General features: G+C 38.2%; 1 protein-coding gene across 7 annotated transcripts in view; it reads left to right on the top strand.

The window, feature by feature from the left end:
* Positions 1 to 23,727, top strand: part of PTPRM (protein tyrosine phosphatase receptor type M) — a 516,027-nt gene that overhangs the window by 476,960 nt on the left and 15,340 nt on the right. For all 7 annotated transcript variants that reach the window (XM_063299123.1, XM_063299121.1, XM_063299120.1 and 4 more), the window contains 6 exons: positions 17,010 to 17,126; positions 17,481 to 17,635; positions 18,874 to 19,009; positions 20,716 to 20,865; positions 21,072 to 21,245; positions 23,507 to 23,638. In XM_063299123.1, coding sequence (XP_063155193.1) covers positions 17,010 to 17,126; positions 17,481 to 17,635; positions 18,874 to 19,009; positions 20,716 to 20,865; positions 21,072 to 21,245; positions 23,507 to 23,638 — 864 coding nt within the window. The remainder of the gene's footprint in view (positions 1 to 17,009; positions 17,127 to 17,480; positions 17,636 to 18,873; positions 19,010 to 20,715; positions 20,866 to 21,071; positions 21,246 to 23,506; positions 23,639 to 23,727) is intronic.

Here is a 23,727-nt window from a genome sequence, read left to right as displayed (position 1 = left end):
AGCAATTGCCATTAAAAGTTGAATTAATGTACAACCTCTTTTTCCTTCAATCAGTGCCATGACACAGTGGGCTGTGTTATGTCACAGCATCTCAGCGTAGTACTTTTAATGGATTTGCTCTTGTTTTGGGGAAGATTATGTAGCAGTTCCCTATTTTGAGACTAGGCCAGGTTCCTGCAAAGCCAGACTCATTACCCTTCTTGATTTTGAAAGGTTCTTCCTTTTTTTTTTCCGCTGTTGCTCCTCATAACGCTTCCTGCTACTGTTGTTATTTGACTTTTAGATTTGTTGGGAGACTACCTACACTATCTGAATCCAAAAGCAAAAGAGAAAGGGAGCAAAGTCGTATTATTTTTCCAGGAAAAATAATACCTATTTAACATGTTTTCCCCATAACTTTTGATAGTCCTTCATGAATTATTCATTTAGGGGTGGATGTGTGTTTGTTTACCCAGCCTGGGTAGTCATTAACTTGGCTACAGCTTTTGCCCTGGAGCTCTCTGCATCAGCGTGGTTTTTAATTGCAGGCAGAGGAGCCCCCAAGAGGTTTCCCCTTATGCAGGCACCTGCTACAGATGATTCAGCAACACCCTTCGCCTCTAGCAGAGCCCAGATACATCTGCCAATACCTGTCATTATCTGAGCCAGGCTTGTCAAAAACCCAGCATCCTTTAAGCTCTCCTGAGTGCCAGCAAGGGACCCTTGTTGGTTTTCCTGGCTCCTGTCGGCTGCCCCGCACCTGGTATTTCAATTGCAGCACAATGTGTTTTGATTGTTTTCCTCCTTTAATGAACCCACTTAAGGGATATTTAGCTCTTTATCTGGTAGCCTGTTAGTGAGTTGCTCTCATTTATCCTGTTGGTGCAGAGAGAGGGAAAAAGAAAGCAAGTGAACCAAACCCCCTACTCTGCCATCCCCATTCCTTGCCTTCTTCTGCTATTATACTGGTCCATCTGCTTCAGGTCCTGTGACAGAAATCAGCCAAGGACCCCCAGGAATTTTGCTCTAGTAATTTACACTAATGATTTCTAAACATATTTAGCCAGTTTTATGACAACCTCATTAGAATGTGACTGAATTCTGAAAGTGCAGACTGTGCTTCATTGTAATTTAAGGTAGCATTGAGGTGCCATGAAAAATTGTTTGAAGATGATATATGTAAGAGTTGGCCTACAGCAACCTCATGCTGTTCTGGCCCATGTGGATTTTAAAAGAAAGATGAACGAGCAGGTCTCCAAAGGAATAGCAATCTGAAGCAGGGGCCTATGCTGTAAATCACTACCCAACCGAAAGAAAGAACTCTGACAAGGTAGAGCAGTGTTTCTCAACCTTTGCAACTTAAGATGTGTGGACCTCAACTCCCAGGATTCCCCAGCCAGCTAATACTAACACTGGCTGGTGAATTCTGGGAGTTGAAGTCCACACATCTTAAAGTTGCAAAGGTTGAGAAACACTGAGATAGAGCAAAGAAACCCTACTAGACCAGAAGATCAGATTCCAGTCAGATGTGTAGAGGATTCTGGTATGGGCTGATTTACTGGTCTGAGCACCCCAAGCCTGAGCTCTTGCTGTGATGGATGGCTCCACCACCTCATTCCATCCATAACTCAGTGAGAGTAGCATCTAAAGTTGGCCCTGGTTTTTCTACCAGTCTTTGTATGGATAAGCAATTTTGTCCTGTTATTCACCCACTTGCCTCTACAGGAATGATTTCAGAAACATCATTCATCAATGGGCAAGCATATATTAATTTGGCCTCCTTGCACATCATTAGTTGAGGGTGAAAAAGAAATTAATTCTATATAAAGACCATTATAATTATTATATTTACGCACACATTGTCTGCAGTGAAATATATACACAGGTTTATTTTTTGTTTGTTTTGTAGTGATTAAGGTATTAGACTGAGTAAATGCAGGCTATAACACTGAGCCATAGAAACTCCCTGGGTAAGTTTCTTTGGGCCAGTCATTCTCTCTTAGCTCACCCTACTTCATAAAGTTGTTATGAGGAAAAATGGGAGAAGGGAATGCTTTGTACACTATCTTGAGCTCCTGGAGGAAAGGTAGGCTATAATTCTAACTAATAAATATGTATAAACTTCTGTAGATTATGAATCAAGTTTCATGTTAGATACAGGTAGTCCTCAACTTACGATCATTCATTCAGCAACCATTTGAAGTTACGAGGGTGCTGAATGAAGGGACTTACAACTGAAATTGTGGCTGTTGCAGCACCCCCATGTGGTCACAAACTGGGCACTTGGCAATCCAATCAAACTTATGACCAGTTGCCAAGTACCCCACAATCATGTGATTGCCATTTGCAACCTTCCCTGCCAGCTTCCCCAGAAAGTCAATGGGAAAGCCAGCAGGAAAAGTCACAAGTCACTAAGTCTCCCCCACCCATATACCCTCCCTGGCCCCTCTGCCCTTGTGCCATGCTGGCCACTCATGCACCCTTCCTGACCTGCGCCAGACCCCTGCGTGCCCTCCTTGACCCACACAGCACCTTCCGCACACCCTTCCCAACCCACACCACACCCCCATGCACCCTCCCCAACCCACGTGGTGCCTCTTGTGCACCGCACACACCCTTGCACACTCTTCCTGATCCATGCAGCACCTCTCATGCCCTCTCCCCGCACCCCACACGCCCCCTCACTCCCTCCCCCACCCATCAGCAGCCACTTAACTGCCTGCTGGCCTGGGACTGGCAACTTCCTGCTGGCCTCCCCATTGACGTTGGTTGTGGGAAGCCAGCAGGAAGTTGCCTCGCCTAACAACCATGGGATTCAGTTAACAATGGCAACCAGGACTGCAGGGATTCCTGTCACTAAGCAATGTGGTCACGTTTTATGACCGCATTGCTTAGCGACAGAAATTGCGGTCCCAATTGTTGTCATAAGTCAAATACTACCTGTATAGCACATATCTATTGATGTAAGCTAAATGTTTAATATCTATATATCTAAATCTATATCTATATTATTAAAGTTTTTTACAAGTTAAAAGATAAACATGAAACAAGAAAGAAAGAAAGAAAGGTGTTGAAAACAAGAGAAAGCAAAGAGAAAGCAAAAGGGAAAAAAAAAAAAACCTTGAAGAAGCAATTTCCAATCCTCTTTACAGCAGTTATAGGCATACTTGAAACCATTTTCCCGCTCCTAAATTACGTAACATGGTTCCCTTCAGAGTTCTTGGTGCTCTCTGAGCTTTGTTGTTCCCTTCTCTCACATGGTTCCCTTCTCCGTATATTCAACCCTTATTAATCAGTAAATCTAGAAATCACCAGTTTATTTTTATCCATTTTCAGCAAAAAGTCCATAAAGGGTTTCCAGTTTTTTATAAAAGTAGTTATTGTTCCTTCCCTAATCAAACAAGTCAGCTTAGCAATTTCTGCAAGTTCTACCATCTTCATGATCCATTCTTCCGTTGTGGGTATTGCTGTATTCTTCCATCTTTGTGCATAGAATAACCTTGCTGCAGTTACCATATCTAAAACCAATCATCCATGAGTCTTTTCTAATTGACTATCCATAAGTCCTAGTAAGAAAAATTCTGGTTTCATCTTAATGTTAATTTTTGAACTCTCTGCATCATCATATGTATTTCTGTTCAATATTTTTTTGCTTTTTCACAAGTCCATCATGCATAGTAAAATGTCCCTTCATGATTTTCACATTTCCAACAATAATTAGAAGTATCTTTATGCATCCTAGATAATTTATCTGGTGACATACACCAACAGTACATCATTTTATAAAAATTCTCTCTTAAGTTATAAGACAATGTGAATTTCAGTCCTTTCAGCCACATTCTTTCCTATTGATCCATCTGTATATTATAACCAAAATTCTTAGCCCATTTTATCATGCACTCTTTAACTTGTTCTTCGTCCATTTCGAATCTTAACAGAAGTTTATACATTTTGGCAATTATATATTCATCGTTTGTACATAATTCCATTTCAGGGCTAAATTTTTATTTTCAAGTAGACAAACTTAGAATTATGCCATGGATGATTCACCTAGAATTATTGTTGGTCTTCAGTTAATTAGTCACTGCTGACTGTTTGGGACTCGATAGATGTAATTTTGCCGGGACTATCATGAACTGCTATCATGAGTTCTTACAAGTTCCTGCTTGTGCCATCAGTGAGAGCATCTCGCCATCTTGTCTTCAAGCATCAGGGTCTTCTCCAGTGATTCTTGCCTTTGTATGATGTGTTCAGAATAAGGAAGAATTCCATTAAATGCAATGAGATTTTTCTAAATGCATTGGGTTATGCTGTAAACATTGAACAACGGAATGGGAACTCCTGCAACATAAATAATTACCAAAGTTCAGGTTGTGAGCATAGTTCTTCCTCGGGCACAGATAAATGTTTATGTGCTGACTGAAGACAATATAATCATTGCACAATAAAACATTTAAACAGTTGTTTAATTCTGCACAAATGGAACAACAAATAAAGACAAATATGCCCATCTTCTTATAGATGACCTTTTTTAAAAAAAAAAGTAAACTGCTTCCCAGTGGAAATTATGTAGACATGATAGATTGCTGGAAAGAGGATGCTTTATGAAGTTCAGTTTAAAATCATCTTTAATCTGGCAGATCAATAAATAAGATACTATGCCTTATCAGTCAAATAAGATATCTGCTTATTAAATATACAGCCAGGAATAAGTTGGCTTTATTCCATCATGCATAGCAGGAAAGATATCCTTAAGGAGAATAATTGGCCGTTATTCTCTAGGAAGCTAGGCAGATCTTTTGTAATCATTTAATAAAGATGTTCCCAGATCAACACTGCTTGCCTCACTGAGCCAGATAGCAGAAAACATGTGCAAAACATTACCCTTTGTAACACTGAAAAAGACCTACAGTAGTCAGTTTTCTTACATATTCTTTTCTGCAAGAAGGTGCTGCTTTAGAAAGGAAGCTATATCTTAAGCCTTAATAAATTGAATAGGAATCCATTTCAAAAGTACAAATGTTTAGTTTGAGGACTATATAGATCCTCAAAGAAATGTTTTGGTTCTCAGGTAATGAGGGAATCCAGAATTTACATGTTAGTATCCTTAGGCAAAGTAGTGGCAGTGTCTTTTCTACATTGCTACATTGTGCGCAGACTACATAGAGTAAAATTTTGAATATTTATTTCTAGAAAGGAAAGAAAGTTGTATAGATAGTTGTTCCTAACCAAAATGACACCAAAATAATTAAATGTGCATTGTGATATCATCATACAAGTTCTGTTCTTCTGTACTAGACTTATACTTAGCTGAAGACTCTCCAGTACACACCATGGTATAGCTAGATAAGAACCTTTATTGCATACGAGAAGCCACTGAAATATTCTGGCATGTATCTCTCCCATACTTCCCATGGTTTAATTTGAGCTTTTGGCCTTGAAGGCTACTGCAGCTAGTCACAATTAAACCAAAATGATTAAATGTGCATTGTGACATCACAACTAAGCTTTGTTCTTTCATACTTTCATCATAGTGTTGCATTTGGATGCATAAGAGTTTGCATCACACACACACTTGGGGGGAGCATTTTAAATTCAGTGTCATCTTTCTTTCAAGTAAATGTAGTGCATGAGTGAGTTGCTCTCTTTCTGTTTCCTTCATACTAAAGTCTAAAATAGTGTCTTGCTTAAGGCTACTTCATGAACTCGTGATTGCTATTTGCTGATTTTATTCTTAGGAAGATATTTTTCTAACCTTCAACTGGAATCTTTTTTCCTGAAAATTAAAGCTATTATTCCAGTACTCTGTTGTGAGATTTTGGTGTTCTTTCTACCCATTTAAGAAAGCTATCATATTCTCTGTCAATCTTCTCTTCTCAAGGTTACTTATATCTAGTTTCCATCATCTTTTCTCAGAGCACTCTGCTTGCAATCCCCTGGCCATTCTTGTTGCCCTTCTGTGAATCATGCTGGTTAATCTGAATTAAGGTGATCAAATCTGAGCTGCACAAAGATGAAACAACTGCTAGATGGCAGCAAAGAGACAAGAAAATTCTTATTTCTTTGCTTTTATGTAGTGGTTACTTCAGTTTTTGCAGCCCAGATCTGGTAAGCCTAAGCAGTATTCTTTTTGAAGTACAGGTAGTCCTCACTTAACAACCACAATTGAGGCCAGAATTTCATTTGCTAAACAAAGCGGTCATTAAGCAAATCTGACCCGATTTTACAACATTTTTTGCAGTGGTCATTAAGCAAATCACCACTGTCATTAAGCAAACCACATGGTCATTAAGCAAATCACACGGTTCCCCATTGATTTTGCTTGCCAGAAGCTGGCTGGGAAGCTCAAAAATTGTGATCACATGACCATGGGATGCTGCGATGGTCATAAATGTGAACCAGTTGCCAGGCACCCAAATCATGATCACATGACCATGGGGATGCTGTGATGGTCGTGTGAGCACTGGTTGTAAGTTGTTTTTTTCAGCACCGTCATAAGTCTGAACCATCACTAAACGAATGTTCATTAAGTGGGGACTACCTGTATGGTACCAAGAATGGTTGGCTGTACTTAAGATGGGATATAACCAATGCTGAATAGATTAGAATGGTTATTTCCAATTATTTGGAAACTTTGTTGGTTCTGTTAAGGTATAACTATACTACCATCATTACTACTGTTTGTTTATTTTGTTCCAACAGTAAACCAGGTACTATATGTCTGTTATAGTCTTCCCCAATTGGTGATGTTGAGCTGTTGTGGATAACAATTTCTACATTTCCCAGCTAGCACGACCAAAGGGAATTATGATTCTTGTAATCCACAATATCTGGGGGACATTAGTTGAGGAAGGCTGATCTACTGTATTTCAGATTTTCATCCACAGAGTGAAAATGTTCTTGTGGACTTCAGGGTGAAGCTTGAGCCCATGTATTTTAAGATTCAGTTCCCACTTTCGAACAAAAGAACAGGACCAACTACCCATAAAATGTAGATTGTTTAAGGTTTTTTTTTAATGGTAAAGATGTACCTGATTTACATGTTTGCTCTTGCTAGATAACTTTGTGTTTGTTTTCATTTTTAGAACGGCATTCTAGTTCCCTGATTCCAAACTGTATTGGATGGACTTTCAGTATGGGCCTTCAGTATGGGAAGAGCTTTGTACCTATCCATCTGAAAGTTGTCATGTATGATGAGTTAGTAAAATCTGTAATAGCAAAATTAGAGTTTCTGGAGGGAATCATCCCAATTGGTCACTATGCCTGTGCTTTTTTTTTTAACAGAACAATTCTACCACCATTTTTTTTCCTAATCCTACTTCATTTTGTCTTTTTTCTGATTTTATTTTTTATTAATTAAATAGAACAAATGACAAAAAGGTAGAAACAAAGAAAAGGAAAAAGAACACATATACATACATAAAATAAATTTCATTTTAAAGCAAAGGCTGAAATGAAATATGAACATTATACAAAGATTTTTTTTAGTTTTTAAAAGGCAAAACAAACAAAAAGAATAAATAAATCACATAGGAGAAAGCATTCTAATAGTCCCCCTTCTCCCCCCCGCCTTCATTTTTTTCCCAGCCATTAATTGCTACTTAAATATTTTTATACTATACTCTGGACATCTGTGGTTAATGCTTATTTTATTTGGATCATTTAGATTATTTTTTAAAGGATTTTTCTTTTTCTTTTTCCTTCAAAAACCATACTCTAAGCTTCTTAGCTTGCCTTGCTATGTAATATGTTGAACCTTTTCTACCACCATTTATGACTCTCTACAATAATAGTATAGTCTCTTCCTGATCATTATAAGAATGCTGCCAGTAATGTTTGTCAGACTTCACACCAGGCACAACAATAAATCTTGACTCTCCAGACACTCAGCTCCATATTCAGAAACCTGCTCACCAGTTCAAAGAAACAACATAGCTAGATAAGCTGCTTTGTTACAGACAAGAAAGCAGCTGTATATAAGAAGATCTGCCTACTGCAGAATACAGAAATCAAGCCCTGTATTTAGATGTCCGTTGTTGTTGTTGTTGTTGTTGTTGTTGTTATGGTCCATCAAGGGAACTCTGATTCTTGATAACTACACGGAGAGTCCCTGCAGTTTTCCAAGCAATATTTTCAGAAGTGGCTTGTCAGGACCTCCTTCTTAGGGCTCAGAGAAGATGACTGGCTGAGTCATCCAGTTGGTTTCTGTGCCTAAGGTGGGACTAGAACTCAGTTTCCCAGCTTCTAACCCAGCACCTTAACCAGTAGAGCAAAGTGGCTGTTATGTATAGATCTGTTCCAGCATTTACATTCTTAGACCTTTTCCAGCTACCTTTTCAAGTCAATGGACTTTTTACCATTCTTTTCCTGCCCGTAAGAGTCCGGGACATCTGTTCAGTGTTTGTATAACAGTTCTGTCTGGCGTGAGAACTGCTGGTTCTCACCTTGTCAACTTGAGCCACCCAGAGCCACCTTGAGCCAAGGGAAATCATCAGTAGTTCAACTGATTTGTCCAAAGCATAGTTCAGTTGTTATATAGTTCGAACAGGGGCTGAACAGTTATCTGTCTGGGATGCTTTAACTTGAATTCCTGCACTGAGCCTAAATGGCCCCTGAACTCTATGATTCCTAGTGTAACCTCATGATATTCAACTAATACTGTACTCAGTGATATCAGGTATATTGTTATACACCGTTTTGTACACTCAGCAGTTTTTTTATTGTATACTCTGCTACTTTCTTTGGTCACTTGCTGTACCAAAATGTAGTCATTACTCACCGTCACTGTAAAGACAGTTTGGAGAACTGAGATTAAAAATCTAATATACAGCACTGTGACTGTAAATGACTTCTGTTGTAAATCAAATGGCAAGCCCCTTTTCTTTCCTTGTTCAAAATACTTTTGAACCCAACAACTTCACACCCAAAGCAACTGTGTTTTTTCCTGTAAGTCAACATTCCTATATTGTATAAGAAAAGGAGATGCACATATTTAACAATGGTTTATAATGGTTTAAATATTTTCATATCTTGGATCAATGCACCTTAAAAAGAATTACATATAATAAAGAAATTATTTTAACTCTATTAAAATCAGCATGTGCAAACGTATCCATGAGGTTACTTCAAATGAGCTACCAATATCAAGCCTACTATAGATAATCAGGAAGTAATTTCACACTACAATATAAATTTAGCTATCAGTTGGTACAATATTAGTATCATATTTTAGCATTTTGTGCTGTAAAGAAGTATGAATTGCTTTGCTTGGTCATTGCTACAAATTTCTTCAATTTGTATTATGGTCATTTCCCAATATACTTATTCAAATCTGGGAACAGAATGTTTGTGAGATTTCTTCAAAATTAAACGTTCATGAAAATGTAGAATTGGAAAAGTATTTTATTAAGACTAACTTGGTGAGAGATAAGGCATGTGCTCAGGGTAACATTTCAAAAGCAATACTGAAATTCATCCATTTTCTGTACAAACCGGATGAGTCCATTCTTCTTCCTAAATGTTACTTGATTGCATTTTAACATATGGCCAAGTCTGAAGCCATGCTTCTAAGAATTCATATAAGTCTTTAAGATGGAGAGTGGCCTTGAAAGCTCATAGTCTAGTATATTGCTTCATAACAATCATGCTTAATCTATTTATCAATTCACATATTTGATTTCTCATAGACTTTTTTTCTTCTAGAATTTTATCAAGGCCTGTCCAAAATCATATAGATAACTAGCTATAAGCTGAATTTAATTGTATTGTTCATAAAAAATAATACCCTGGGTAAAATTGGCCACCTGGAGTTTAATACATAGCTATTACTATTATTATACTTACTGAGAGATACAGTGGTAAATTGGTAAAAAAAAAAAAATGATCACATGTAAAAGCCAGACTGCTCACTTGAGGGAATGATATTAAAGGCAAAACTGAAATACTTTGGCCACATAATGAGAAGACAGGACACCCTGGAGAAGATGCTGATGCTAGGGAGAGTGGAAGGCAAAAGAAAGAGGGGCCGACCAAGGGCAAGATGGATATATGATATTCTAGAGGTGACAGACTCGTCCCTGGGGGAGCTGGGGGTGTTGACAACTGACAGGAAGCTCTGGCATGGGGCTGGTCCATGAAATCACGACGAGTTGGAAGCGACTGAACCAATAAACAACAACAAAGGCACAGTTAGTCACTGCCATACGTATGGATTCTAGAATCCTGAAATAATGCAGCAGAGCAGACAGCAAATGTCAAATGCCCAGAGTCTCTGGGAGTCAGGTGGCATATACAGTAAATTCAAATAAATAAATAAATGCCCCTATGTCTCTTCAGTTACAAGTTTTGCTGTTCATTATTACAGACTTTTTATGGTTACGTGTTCTATCACCTTTATTCTACAATCCTCCTGCAAAATATTCTGTACCATAGCTATAGAAAAAAGATCTCTACTATACGGTATATTCCAGAATATCTGGAGGACAAGTTGAGAAAGGCTATTTTAGGATATTACCAATTATCATAACCATCCAAAGTTTTCTTCCTCTTATCCCCCTTCATATCATATATAACATGCTTTTTACCATATGTCTATTATTTATTATTTAAATTTATAACATCTCCATACCTGTTTATAACTGTTTTATGTCATCTTACATGAAAAATGTCTTGAGGATGTCAATTTTTAAGATTAAGTGAATCACAAGTATTTATTTCAATGTAGTTCTCTAAAGTAGTACACATTCCTATATCCCAAATTTCTTCATAAACAAATGCCAGATATTGCTCATTTAGCATAACTCCAAATTTGAATTAAATAGCATTAATGGCAGTGTTTTATACATATTAATGCCAAACTCTACCCAGATTTAATACCATTTTCCTTATCTAGTTTACATGTAAATGTAAATTGAAATGAAACTCTTTCCCATCACTTCGGTGAGCACAGTAATCAATATTTTGCTGACATTTATGTATCAAAATGTAGATCTGCTGAAGTTGTGCATAAAATGTAAATAGTGCATTAAAACTATCTTTATTCATTTATTTGTTTATTTAAAGGATTTGTATGGCCATCCAACTCAAACATTGTAACTCTGTCTGATGTACAATAAAGCAAAAACAAAAACAGATGAAAAATCCCAATTAAAATCCCACAGACATTAATAGGAGACCAGGGTCCCAGCACCCAAGGCAAAAAACAGGTTTTTAGTGTCATTCTGAAGGCCAGCAGGGTCAGGGCCAACTGTATGTCAGAGGAATGATCATTCCAGAGGATCAGCACTGAAACAGAAAAGGCATGACCTCTGGGTCCCATCAAAGAAGGAACCCTAAGTGTTCCCATCATAGTAGAGAATGTAGGACAGGCAGATACCATTGGGAAGAGGTGGCCCCACAAATACCCTGGCCCTGTGCTGTGTAGTTATGAATATATAGCAAGATTTTTAAAAAATGTGGTTGGTATATCCTTAAGACTATTGATATAAATAATACTTTTTATTTTTAAAAAGGATAAAAGAGTAGGATCAGTTTGATAGAATGAGTAGATTATCAGATTCACATAGCTATATAGTTCAGTGGAAGCATCAGTCATGGCCTGGTCCTCTCATTGAACCTGTTTCATTGTGGCAAAGAACAATAAAGTGTATTAACCTCTGAGAAATATAGTATAAATGTAGGAGATAACATCTGTGTCTATCGTACCTCTTCCCAGTTAGCAACAAACTGATAAATCGTATTTATCAGACTCTGTTAGCCTTCCAGAAGTTCATTTATGGAAAATTGTGGAGGGTGCTGAGGAAATAAAGGGTAGGAAAATTGGTTTCTGTTCAGCCCCTTCCACAGACAATGTGATGGTCTAATGTATGTAATGCTATATGAGACCTGCAAATTAGATCTGAAAAATCCCAAGGAAGGGTGCTTTAATAATTCAAAAGTTAAAGTCTAATTGTTGTAATGTCTTTATGTGTTATACTGTACATCTGAATGTGATCTACTTAAACAAGGGGCAGTGGACCCCCCTCCCATATGCCTTGGGGAAAATGGATTATTTTGACCTGTTTCTTTGCAGATTACCTATAGTGAAACTGGGGTGGGGAGTTCAACTGTCTTGGTCCTACTTGATCTCTGAGCTGCCTTCAATACCATTGATCATGATATCCTTCTGGATCCCCTCCAGGGATTGCATTTTGCAGTAGTTCCCTTCCTTCTCCAAGGACACCTTTGGGGGCAGGAGTGAAGAGGTCAAGCCTAAGGCCCTCTGTTGTAGAGTGCCATAGAGTTCTACCCCCTCACCCCTTAAAATTCTGTGTGAAGCTACTGGGAGAGGTAGTTCACCAGCACAGGTTAGGAATCATTAGGATACCAATGATACCCACTTGTATATCTCAGTTTTGGGCCAAACAGGAGATATGATCAAAGTGCTGTCCCCAGTGCCTGGAGGCTGTGAGGGTCTGGATGAGGAAGAGCAGACTAATTTCCACAAGACTGAGTGACTGTGGGTTCAAAAACCAACTGAAACCAATGGTATTCTATTTTTGGTTCTGGACACCTCATACTCCTCTGGAATGAACTGGTTCATAATTGGGGGTCTTCCTAGACTCAGGCTCCTGCTTGAGGATCAGATGGCAGCTATGGCTGAGAAGGCCTTTGCATAACTCAAACCTGTGCACTAGATACAGGTATTCCTAGATCAAGAGACCCCATTCACAGTCACTCATGTCTTGGCCACCTTTCATTGGACTGTTGCATCTCGCTCTACATGAAGTTGCCCTTAAAGACCATCCAGAGGCTACAATTGGTCCAGAAAGCAGCAGCAGCAGCAGCTCAAATAGTTAAGGGCATCTCTCCATTCATTCAGGTAACACCACTGCTGCAAGAGCTGCACTGGTTGCAAGTGGCTTCCAATGCAGTTCAGGGTGCTGCTTGTCACCTTTAAAGCCCCAGATGATTCAGGACCTGGATATCTTTGGGACTGCCTTCTCCTAGTGGTTTCTGCCTATGCAAGAAAATCTAATAGGGAGGGCATACTTTTCAAGTCCTCTCCTTGAAGAATGTGCCTCTTTGGCACTACCCCTCTTCTTTGAAACAGTGCTATACCAAATGTGAGATCAGCAGCAATCATTTTGGAATGTAGAAAAGCTACCAAGGCTTGGTTATTTCAGAAAGCCTTCAGGAATTACAGGAATGGTAGGCTCCCACCCCAAAATAAGTGATGGATTGTTACTGATAATGCTATTCCTCAGCATAATGAATAGGCAGGTAATTATTATTTGCTATATGTTACACTATTATTTATTGTTTATATCTTTCTTGTTTGCTATATTGTGGCTAGGTGGGAGCCAATACTGTAGGTTCTTTAGGATTCAGAGAAAATAGGCTCATACCAGGGCAAAATACTAAAAAGGATTTTATTGAGTAAGTATTAAGAGAGTTACAAAGGAAAAGAAATATCCCAAACTGTATCTCTTCTCCCACTGAGAACCCCCAGAATGGCAATGGATGCCTGCTAGAGCAAGCAGGTAATTGTGCAGCACCTTTTGTTCCTCAGGCTTTATATCTGCGCCAAAGTTCAAACTGCCTGGGGATTTTCATCAGCTTTCTATACTTTTCTTAAGACACAGTAATATAAACAATAACACTTGGAGATGGCTTGACAGTACATCTTCTTGTGGACTTGGTCACAACTCAGACAGTGGACCTACTGCCAGGGATATGTTAAATAAGGCATCATCTCTAGCAGAACAACACCTGAGGATGATCTGATGACATATCTTGTCACTAACCTGGGAAGTCATTTGACCCTTTGCTAAGAAGATTTTTATGGGAAACACCATTTCTAGTGTGCTGCTGCTGCTGCTGTTCCTTCTTGCCTCAGGAGGTGTCAGATCATAGAGCTCATGCTGTACTTTTTATCCTAATTGTTACAAGTAGGAATACACATAAAAGGCTCAAAGGTGAGAGTGATTTACAGTACAATGATGCAATTTGCAAAGCATGCAAAGTAACTTCTAAGCGTGCATGTGGATGAATTCATCAATACAAAGTTTGTTAAATTACATACACTGTCTCTGCTGGCTACGTAACCCTTTCTACTCTTATACAGTATGTGCAAAGAGAAAAGGGGGTCCACACCACTTTCTCCTCACCAATCTGGCATGATGCCACTACAAATACTTAATGTTTGCAATTAAAATGGCCTGTAAACCTGAGGAAGTAAATAACTAAATATGTTTTCTCCCAAGCCTTACTCCCACCAGACATGTTTTGGGGACCTTTTTACAGGTCTTTCTACACTCTACCACTGAGCTATAGCTCTTCCTACAACATAACGACAACAGGGAGAAACAACTCTAGATCAGTGGCAGAGCATCTGCTTTGCATGTAGGTAACACCATGATTAATCCCTAGAAGAGCACAGGAGAGGCTTTCATCTAAAATTCTGGAAAGACACTGCCAGTCACTTTAAATAAGACCGGATTAGTTGAAGCACAAAGGCAACTACCTCCCTATGCCCAATCTGACTCCAAACAATTGGAGATCCACACATCAACAGGACTTGTTGGAAAGCAGACATAGCACCAACCTTAGAGATGGTCCTGACTGCCATCTTTTACCTTCTGATACATAAGAGAAAATTGTCATTCTGTGGGGAAAATTAAATCACAGGGCCTATTGCTGAGAGGATAGTATCTCTTAATCCTTGACAATAGGTGGTCCAGCCTTACTGGCAGAGACCCCACAGTGGACTAGAAATTCTGGGAGTTACGGTCACAGACCCATAGAGTTGGAAAGGGTCATTTAGGTCACCCAAGTCAGTGCAGGAATCCAAATTAAACTGTCCCTGAAAGATGGGTTGCCCAGCCTCTGCTTGAATACATGTAACAACAGAAGCCCAATCCTCTCTGGATAATTGTTTCTACTGTTGAGCTGCTCCTACCGTTAGGAAGTTTTAACATTCGTTCAGTTGGGTGACCTTGGCTAAGCAGGACGGAACCTGTTTAGCACTGTGACGGGAGATGAACAGGAAACCGCAGGACCCTGGAAAGTTGAAAGCCATCCCGAGAGAAACCAGTGCCAAATCTCTTCCATGTTGTTGCCAAGAAAACAACAGTATATGGTTGTGTATATATAGTCGCCAAGAGTTAAGCTTGACTTGGAGTTTTTACCTTTCGTATTGTAAGATCTTTTTCATAAATACTCTTACCAAACCAGATATTTCCCATTTTTATTTCTGTTTCCTAAGTAAAAAAGACTGCTGTGTTTGTCTCTAGTTACATTTTGTTGTGTTATTTTCAGATCATTGCTCCACCCTATTAAGACCTTTTTGAATTGTATTTCTTCTAAGGTTAACTTGTTAACTGTTCCACCCAATGAACTCGGCAAACCTGATAAGCATTTGCATCTCTTCATCTAATTTATCACAATAAACCCTCAATTTAGCAGATCTTGGTTTAGCAGACTTCATATGCAGTGGATTGAATCTGTGTGTACTGTATACTGTATGCTTCTGTTCATAACATAATATCCCATCTGCCATTTTCCTTACGTGTAAAATGTGCACAGACTATAAAATATACCTATGTAAAAGCCTGTCCACCATTTTGCACATACAATGTGCAGGAAATGTGAATGAAATCCCTAATATAATATGCTTTCCCATATAGACCATCTAGAGGTCTTCTATGCTCCTTGAAATACAAACATTCTCACTAATAATAATTTATTAAATTCTATTACAGGGCTTCTTATATTCAATTTCATAATTAACATCCAAGATTAGTTCTGTAAAAGTAAAGACATTGCAAAAGTAGCAAGTGCTTTGCAAACCATTTTTCTTAAAACAATCTATTGTTTCCTGGTATAAGGAAGAAATAATTACCTCCTGCCTTCCTTCTGTTTATCTTCCAGTGGCCAGACACTGAATAACCTGGCCATCAGATCTTGGGGGGGAAGGACTGTCCCACAATGCACAGTCCGACATACATGATGCATATATACAAGCCTGAAGAAGTTGAAGAAATCTCTCTCTCTCAACGTTTTTTGTAAGAATATATTGAGAAGCCACATTGTCTAGACCTCACAGTTGTTCTGCAAGGAATTTAGCCACTTTTTTTACACTGTTTAGCCAGCACTATGGAAAGTAGTAAGTACTCATCTCAAAGCAATTGTGCTAAAGTTAGAAACCCAACTGAAGCCCTCTGTTGCCTTTTTTATATGGGCCTTGGATAAACTGGTATGAATCAGACTTTACCTATGGAAGAGACCACAGGAAATGGGGTCACCAAGAGATTTCAGTGATTTGATGATAATGGGAAGTGTAGCTGCTTCTGAGCAAAGCACAGGAAAACATATTGTCAATGAGAGGGAAACCACTGTGAAACTTTAAATCAGGGATTTGAACAATTCTCTTTGTCTTGATTATCAAGCAGAGCAGACAGCCAGAGAAACAGTGAACTTCTATAAGTGTTCCTTAATATTTTGGTTTCCTGACAGCAGAGCTTTGTGAAATTCTTTCAAAGGAGTTTTAGGAAATGTTACAGAACTCACAATAAAATGCCAAAAGTAGACAAAAGTGGTCAGCAATGATTTCAGGATGTTCCATCCAGCATTCACATGACTCCTCAGGTGCTTTTGAAAAGAGAAATGATCAAAGACATAAGTACACACCTACGAAGTTCAATACACTACTGGCTCAATCCTCTCACGGGCTAATCCAGTTGGGACCAATACTGCCATTTTTTTTTTCAGTAGCAGCAGTGTTGGAAGAGACAGACTGCAAAAACAGAAACATGCATGCATGCACACATTTTTCCCCATTTTGAACTAAAGAGTTCTCCTTTCTTTAATTCTCAGAACTTCTGTTGGAAGAAGATGCATATTCGTTCAATCTTAAGGTCCATTTCCTTGTGTAGACAGCATGATTATTTTATGTGTCATTAGTTTGTATGGCACAGATCACTACAAAAAGTTTAAAGGAATGCTTCAAACTGAAAGATACAAACCGTAATTTTCTTCTGTATTTCTGAAAGGTCAAGTGCTGTAAATACTGGCCAGATGACACTGAGATATATAAAGACATTAAAGTTACTCTAATAGAGACAGAGCTTCTCGCAGAATATGTGATTCGAACATTTGCAGTAGAAAAGGTGAGCAAAGATACAATTTCTCATATGTTTCTAGCCATGGCCTTGTTAAAATTAAGACATGTTTAAGTTAAACTCTTGTTCCAAAGTTCTTCGTGGCTAAAGCTTCACTGTCCTCTACTGGTGAGGTCAGTTTACCCTATTTCTTTATTTGTTTATTTGTTGCATTGATTTAAAGAATGCCCAGCTCCAGATTCTGGGTGCTTTACAGAATAAAACAAACAAAACAATGAAAGAGAAACCAATTATACATGACTAGAAATACTAAATACAGAGTGATGTCTCTTTCTGTGTCATTTGAAAATGCTCACTGCTGTTGCTTTCCTCTTCCCCTGTGATCTGACAATCAATGAACAGAGGGGTGCCCATGAGATCAGAGAAATCAGGCAGTTCCACTTCACTGGCTGGCCAGATCATGGTGTGCCATACCATGCCACAGGTCTTCTTGGATTCGTCCGGCAGGTCAAATCGAAAAGTCCACCTAATGCCGGCCCGCTAGTTGTACATTGCAGGTTAGTAGAACCTATTTTGGCTCCTTTAGTTGAGAAAGATGTTGGTCACATTTTACCCTTTTTAAATCTAGCACAGCTGGAGCTATCTGGGTGCATATAATTTGTATGTCATTTTTTAAAATTGCTGCAGTTTATGAAGCACCATTCATGGACAGGGTATAATGATATATAATATTCGTACTATGGATTTATCTTCCTCAGATGCAACAGATTGAAAAAATCTTACTAGATTCAGACCCAATTAAATGTTACATAGTCCTTCCAAAGGCTTCTGGAATATATTTCTCCATAACTGCAGTTCACAGTTCACACACCAGTATTACAGCTACTTATTTGAGCCGCCACTCATGAAAGATGCTGGGCACAATGTAACAATGCAGCACTGTTAACCAATCAAGATGAGATGTTAAATGCATTTTTGCATTAGACAAATTGATTTTTAAAAGCAAGCAGCATTGATAATTAACAGGATTATCACAGGTCTGGAGAGGAGATTTAATTGCTGCTGCAATCCTGAAGAATTCTTCATTGTTGTTATTTTAAGTGGAAAGGAATTTCCTCATTAATACCAGCAGGGATTTTCCTCAAAGCAGACATAAGCTTCAGAAGATAATAATTTGGCCATTTGAATGTTTTGCAACATAAAGTTGTTTTTCCCAAGAGGAGGGTGTCTTCTCTCCAACTATGGTGATTAAAACCATTGCTTAAAACTGAGATTCTGAGAAGACTTTATTCCATTCTCAGTGGATTTATTTTCCTAAGTTTGCAAGCATATATCCTACCCTGTATGGCACTACCTTAAGCCCAACCTGTAATACAAAACTATAAACGCTCTTTTCTATTAGTTAATGTTCTCATGATCTTTCTTTGGCTTTTATTTTATTTTATTTTATTTTATTTATTGGTGCCTTCAAATCAGTGTTGACTCCTGATGACTACCTGAGCTAGTCTCTGCAGTTTTCTTGGCAAGATTTCAGAAGTGGTTTGCCATTGCCTGTTTCCTAGGTCTGAGAGAGAGTTACTGGCCCAAGGTCACCCAGCTAGCTTTGTGCCTAAGGCAGGACTAGAATTCTCAGTCTCCCAGTTTCTAGCCTGCTGCCTTAACCACTAAACCAAACTGGCTCTCATGATCTTTCTTTGCATGCCACTCAAAAAAATAATCTTTCCATTCTGGTGAAAGGAATTGCTAGCATTTTCTGAATGTTAAAATGATGATAATTGTGCTTTTGTGTTTACAGTGCAGGTGCTGGCAGAACTGGATGTTTCATTGTCATTGACATTATGCTAGACATGGCAGAAAGAGAAGGAGTTGTAGATATATTCAACTGTGTTAGAGAACTTCGATCTCGAAGAGTTAACATGGTGCAAACAGAGGTATTCTAAGCATTCTCTCATTTTCAACTTCCCCATATTGAACACAATGAAAATGCCTTTTATTCTACCACATACTGAAATGTAAATGAATTTAAGTGTCAGGTGCCTTATAACTCTTTCTTGAGCTTATTTTCAACTGGTTGTATGGAAGTTATGCTCAACAAGGTAGCTGCATGTAGCCAACCTTGGCTGATCTCGAAAAGTTAGACCAGGTTAGACTTGGTCAACTGGGAAAATTTAAAAAAAAACATTCTGGAAGAAGGTGATTACAAACCACTTCCATATTGTTGCCAAGAAAATAACATGGATATGTCCATGTAGTCACCAGGAGACAGGCTCAATTCAAAGGAGACCTTATATATATCACACAGAGATGATTCCATCTAGATGTCTTACTATCTTTATTAGATGGTCATTGCAGATGTAGAAAGGGATTAAGGATCGAACAATGAGTAGTAATGTGAGTTGGCAGTTGGAACTACGAATGCAGAGAATATGAGGTTCATGGTGATTTACAAGTGTAATTTTGAGAAGAGAGGCTTAGATGGGGAGAAGGCTTCCTATTCCAGACACAGGCAGTAGCAGGACAGAAGGCATGCAGGTGGTGATGCACAGAAAACTTAAAATGGGGGACTAAGGAAAAATTAAGCGTTTCCCAAGTAGCAAGGTTAAAACTGAGACTGCCTATTAGACCTTCAGATTGCTGCATATGACAGGTTGCTCACTGCAGCTCTCTAATCATTTGTAAAAGAGAAATGGAGCTAGCTATTATTAATGGACTGGTGACAAGAAGAGGAGTTAATTGTATTATGATGAGCATTTTTATGATATTGAAGCTGTGCCTGCAGGGGTGGTCAAAAAGGCAAGATGGCAGTCATGGCAACACAATTGAAATCCTGCCCCTTTAGTTGTGCAACGTTAACACACATACAAAAGGAGTGCAGCTTCGATAGCAATGCCACAACCATCATCTTGCCTTTTTTGCCCTTCCCTGGAGACACCACTATGATATTATATGCTGAAATAAGAAAGGAAGCCAGTTTTACAGCATTCAGGAGGCGATGTTTAGATAGATAGGTAGATTATCTATCTATCTATAGTATCTATTTAAAATCAGATAGACAGACATTGATTGATTGATTGATTGATTGATTGTTGATTGATTGATTATATGCCATCAAGTCATTTTCAACTACAGAAACTGTAATATTGTGCCATGTCAATTCATAACATCGTCCCTTCCCTCTGCTTGCTCTCATGCTCTCTCTCTCTCTCTTTTACTTTTTAAGGATAGCCTTTGAATGAAGTATCATTTCTGATTCTGGTATTCAAAGAGAGTCAGTAATTTTTTCTTGAGTAATAGTATTATTTTACACTCATTGACCGTCAGAAATAGCATAACAAATGGAGCATAAAAATGAAAAATAACAGTAAAATAAAAAATAAGATAGCTGAACAAGTAAAGAGAAAGATTGTATTATCCTGATACTTTAGTGTACTAAAAATAATATTTTGGGTTATATGAGTTTTGCCTCTGGATCTTGGACCTCAGATCCAGGCATTTTTTAATTTTTATTTTCTTAGACTTGCAGCAATAATGAAATCAACAATCTAAACAATTTAAAAAATTTGGTGGGAACTATGCCAGATAGACTCTTGAGTATGTATTGTTCCAACCGTCTGACATCTTTTTTAAATTTCTCCAGGAACAGTATGTATTCATACACGATGCAATACTGGAAGCCTGTCTGTGTGGAGATACCTCTGTTCTAGCTTCACAAGTTAGGTCAGTCTATTATGAAATGAATAAACTGGATCCTCAAACCAATTCAAGTCAGATCAAAGAAGAATTTAGGGTAAGTCAATGATTGAAGCACATTTCAAAAGCCAAATATTGCAAAATGGCCCTTTTGCATAAGGCTAAATTTAGCTAACTTATTTTTTTATATTTTTCTGTGAAACATAGATTGTCTTTAAATCTAATTCCCTGGAAATCAATGTAACCCTGAAGACATATTCATTCTTGAGTAACTTTCTGTCAACTACGTTTTATTTTTGGTAGACTCTAAACATGGTGACACCAACCCTACGTGTAGAAGATTGCAGCATAGCACTTTTGCCCCGAAATCATGAGAAGAATCGGTGTATGGATGTTCTTCCTCCAGACAGATGTTTGCCTTTCCTTATCACAATAGATGGAGAAAGCAGTAATTACATTAATGCTGCGCTGATGGATGTAAGCTCTTACCTTGGATTTCTTAGCTGGGAAAGTGTATGCTTATCAAAGAACCTGGGAAGCAGCAGAAAGCAAAGCCCCATAAAGGGCTCAAATCTTTCAAAGATGCTTTCCTAAGTTTACTTCTAAAATATTAAACATTCAGATACATTCAATATAAACTATATAACTGCTATGTTCTGAAAATGTTTGTTGAGAGAGGGGCATACTGTACTAACAAGTTTCATACATGACATCGGCCAGTTAGGTGGCAGTACTAGCTGACCTTGGCTGATCTCAAAAACACTCAACAGAGTCAAACCTCATTAGTGCATGGATATAAGAACATAAAAGTACTGGAAAGATGGAGTGGACTGGGAAGCCAGAAAAAAATCTAAAGGAAGGCAATGGCAAACCACTTCGATACTGTTGCCAAGAACTATGTGGATGTGTCCCTGAAACCTCTGGGAACTGAAATCAGTCTGAAGGATAACCTTTATTGTGATAATACTGGACATGGTTACACGAGACAATAAACAATGGTTTACATACCACAATGGCTACGTTCACACAAGAGACCAAACCAAAACCGAATAAATAACAGAACAGCTTAATGCAATATGTGAGTCTAATCTAGATGCCTCATATCTAATATATGCATATTAACTGTGAACAGTAACTCATTATATAACTAAGGCTACAAATATATACATGCTTATTGAGGTTTATTTCAAAGTGTGTGTGAATGTGTGCATGTGTGTTTGTATACATATGCATACACACATACAAAATGGCACTTTAAGGCAGCTAGCCAACATAATGATCTTGGGAGAAAAAAATTTTCTTTCTCATTTTCTTAGTAATGAACAGAAGAGAAAAAAAAGCCTGTTGGCACAGATAATACGCAGGCCATTACTTCAGTCAATTGATTCTTTTCTAACCGAATGAACATTTGCTAAAGATTCTTTTACCGCCATCCACATTAAATACAGATATGGAAGTTTTAATAACAGTTACATCACTTAAGTAAAAGGATACTTAAATATGTTTTACACTCTTTAGAGATTTGTAGAGTACCTCTGACATTTTACAGCAGCAGTAATTAAGGCTGTCACACATACATACACACATGCCAAGAATGCAGACTTTGGAAAAGAACAAAGACATTCTCAATAATGTTCCATGAAAGCATTATTTTCAAAAAGGACTACTAGTACATAGTTAGCATTTATATAATTTATAATAAAGTTATGTGGAAGATTGTGTGCTCAAAAGGTGGGAGTATCATCGTAGTGATTATGCTATTGACTGACATTGCCTGCACATATCCACCATATGGATATTGTTACCAGCAAGCAACCTTGTGATCGCTGAGTGTAATAGGGCGAAAGTTAATGGCTGCTAGTGTTGCTCAGTTGTATTTGTTTTTGCAGTTCCTGTTGTGCTTCTGAGATTATATTTGCAGCCAGCAAAGCCCTTGCTTGCAGTAGCCACTTTTACTGGATCCCTCAACCTACTGCCCTATAGACGTAGTCCTTCAGCCAGCACAGCTATTGGCTACATCTGGAGGGCACCAGGCTAGATGAGTCAGCCTTATTTCATGGCTATTCCCTCTTCTCCCAGTTGTTGTCAAAAAGTACACCTCAAGACCATCCATGGAGGGAGTTCAAAAAAGTCAAGATGGCAGCCACAACAGCACAATTAAAACAATGCCCTTTTTATATGTGTTGACGTATGTTAAAAAGGGACAATTGTGGTCACAGCTGCCATCTTGACTTTTTTTACCCTATCCCCCACAAATATCCCTAGTACATAATTAACCCTTTATTCCTAAAATTAGCCTTGCTTCCCGTTCTTTGTCCCTTGTGTTGATGGCATTCTGCTAATGTACACATTTCACCAGTGACAGGAATCTCTGGTACAGTTTTAATACTACTGTTTATCTGTATAACTTCACTGTCTCCAAGTTCCATTCGAGGAGTGGGGATTTAAAAGCAATTCTGTTTCTAGTCTGGAGGGCTGTAACTGCTTCCATGCCAGTTTACGAGTAGCTTTTTCTTCTGTTTCCATAACATCTAGAATATCATTTAAAAAATAAAACTATTCAGATTCAGTGATGTGCCAGTTAAATCTGCAACTAAACATATATTCTGTGCATTTGTTCTGTTCCTCTCTTTCTGAAGCCATTTAAGCCTGAGTGCCTTTTTCTTATATTTACTTTCTTACTATAGCTTTAATCCTGACTATTCCTCCATTAAAATATTCTTCCTCTTGTTTTTCAGAGTTATAAACAGCCTTCAGCTTTTATAGTCACTCAGCATCCTTTACCAAATACTGTCAAAGATTTCTGGAGACTGGTTCTAGACTACCATTGCACATCAATAGTGATGCTGAATGATGTGGATCCAGCACAAGTAAGTCAAATAAATGAATTCAGTGAAATTGCATACTTCATAAGTAATGTCTCCTTCAAGTTGAGTTTGACTTTAGGAGATTTCACTTC

Source organism: Candoia aspera, chromosome 3, assembly GCF_035149785.1.
Source record: "Candoia aspera isolate rCanAsp1 chromosome 3, rCanAsp1.hap2, whole genome shotgun sequence".
NCBI lineage: Eukaryota > Metazoa > Chordata > Lepidosauria > Squamata > Boidae > Candoia > Candoia aspera.
Note: the sequence above shows the minus strand (reverse complement) of the source record. Positions and strands in the feature narration are given on the sequence as shown.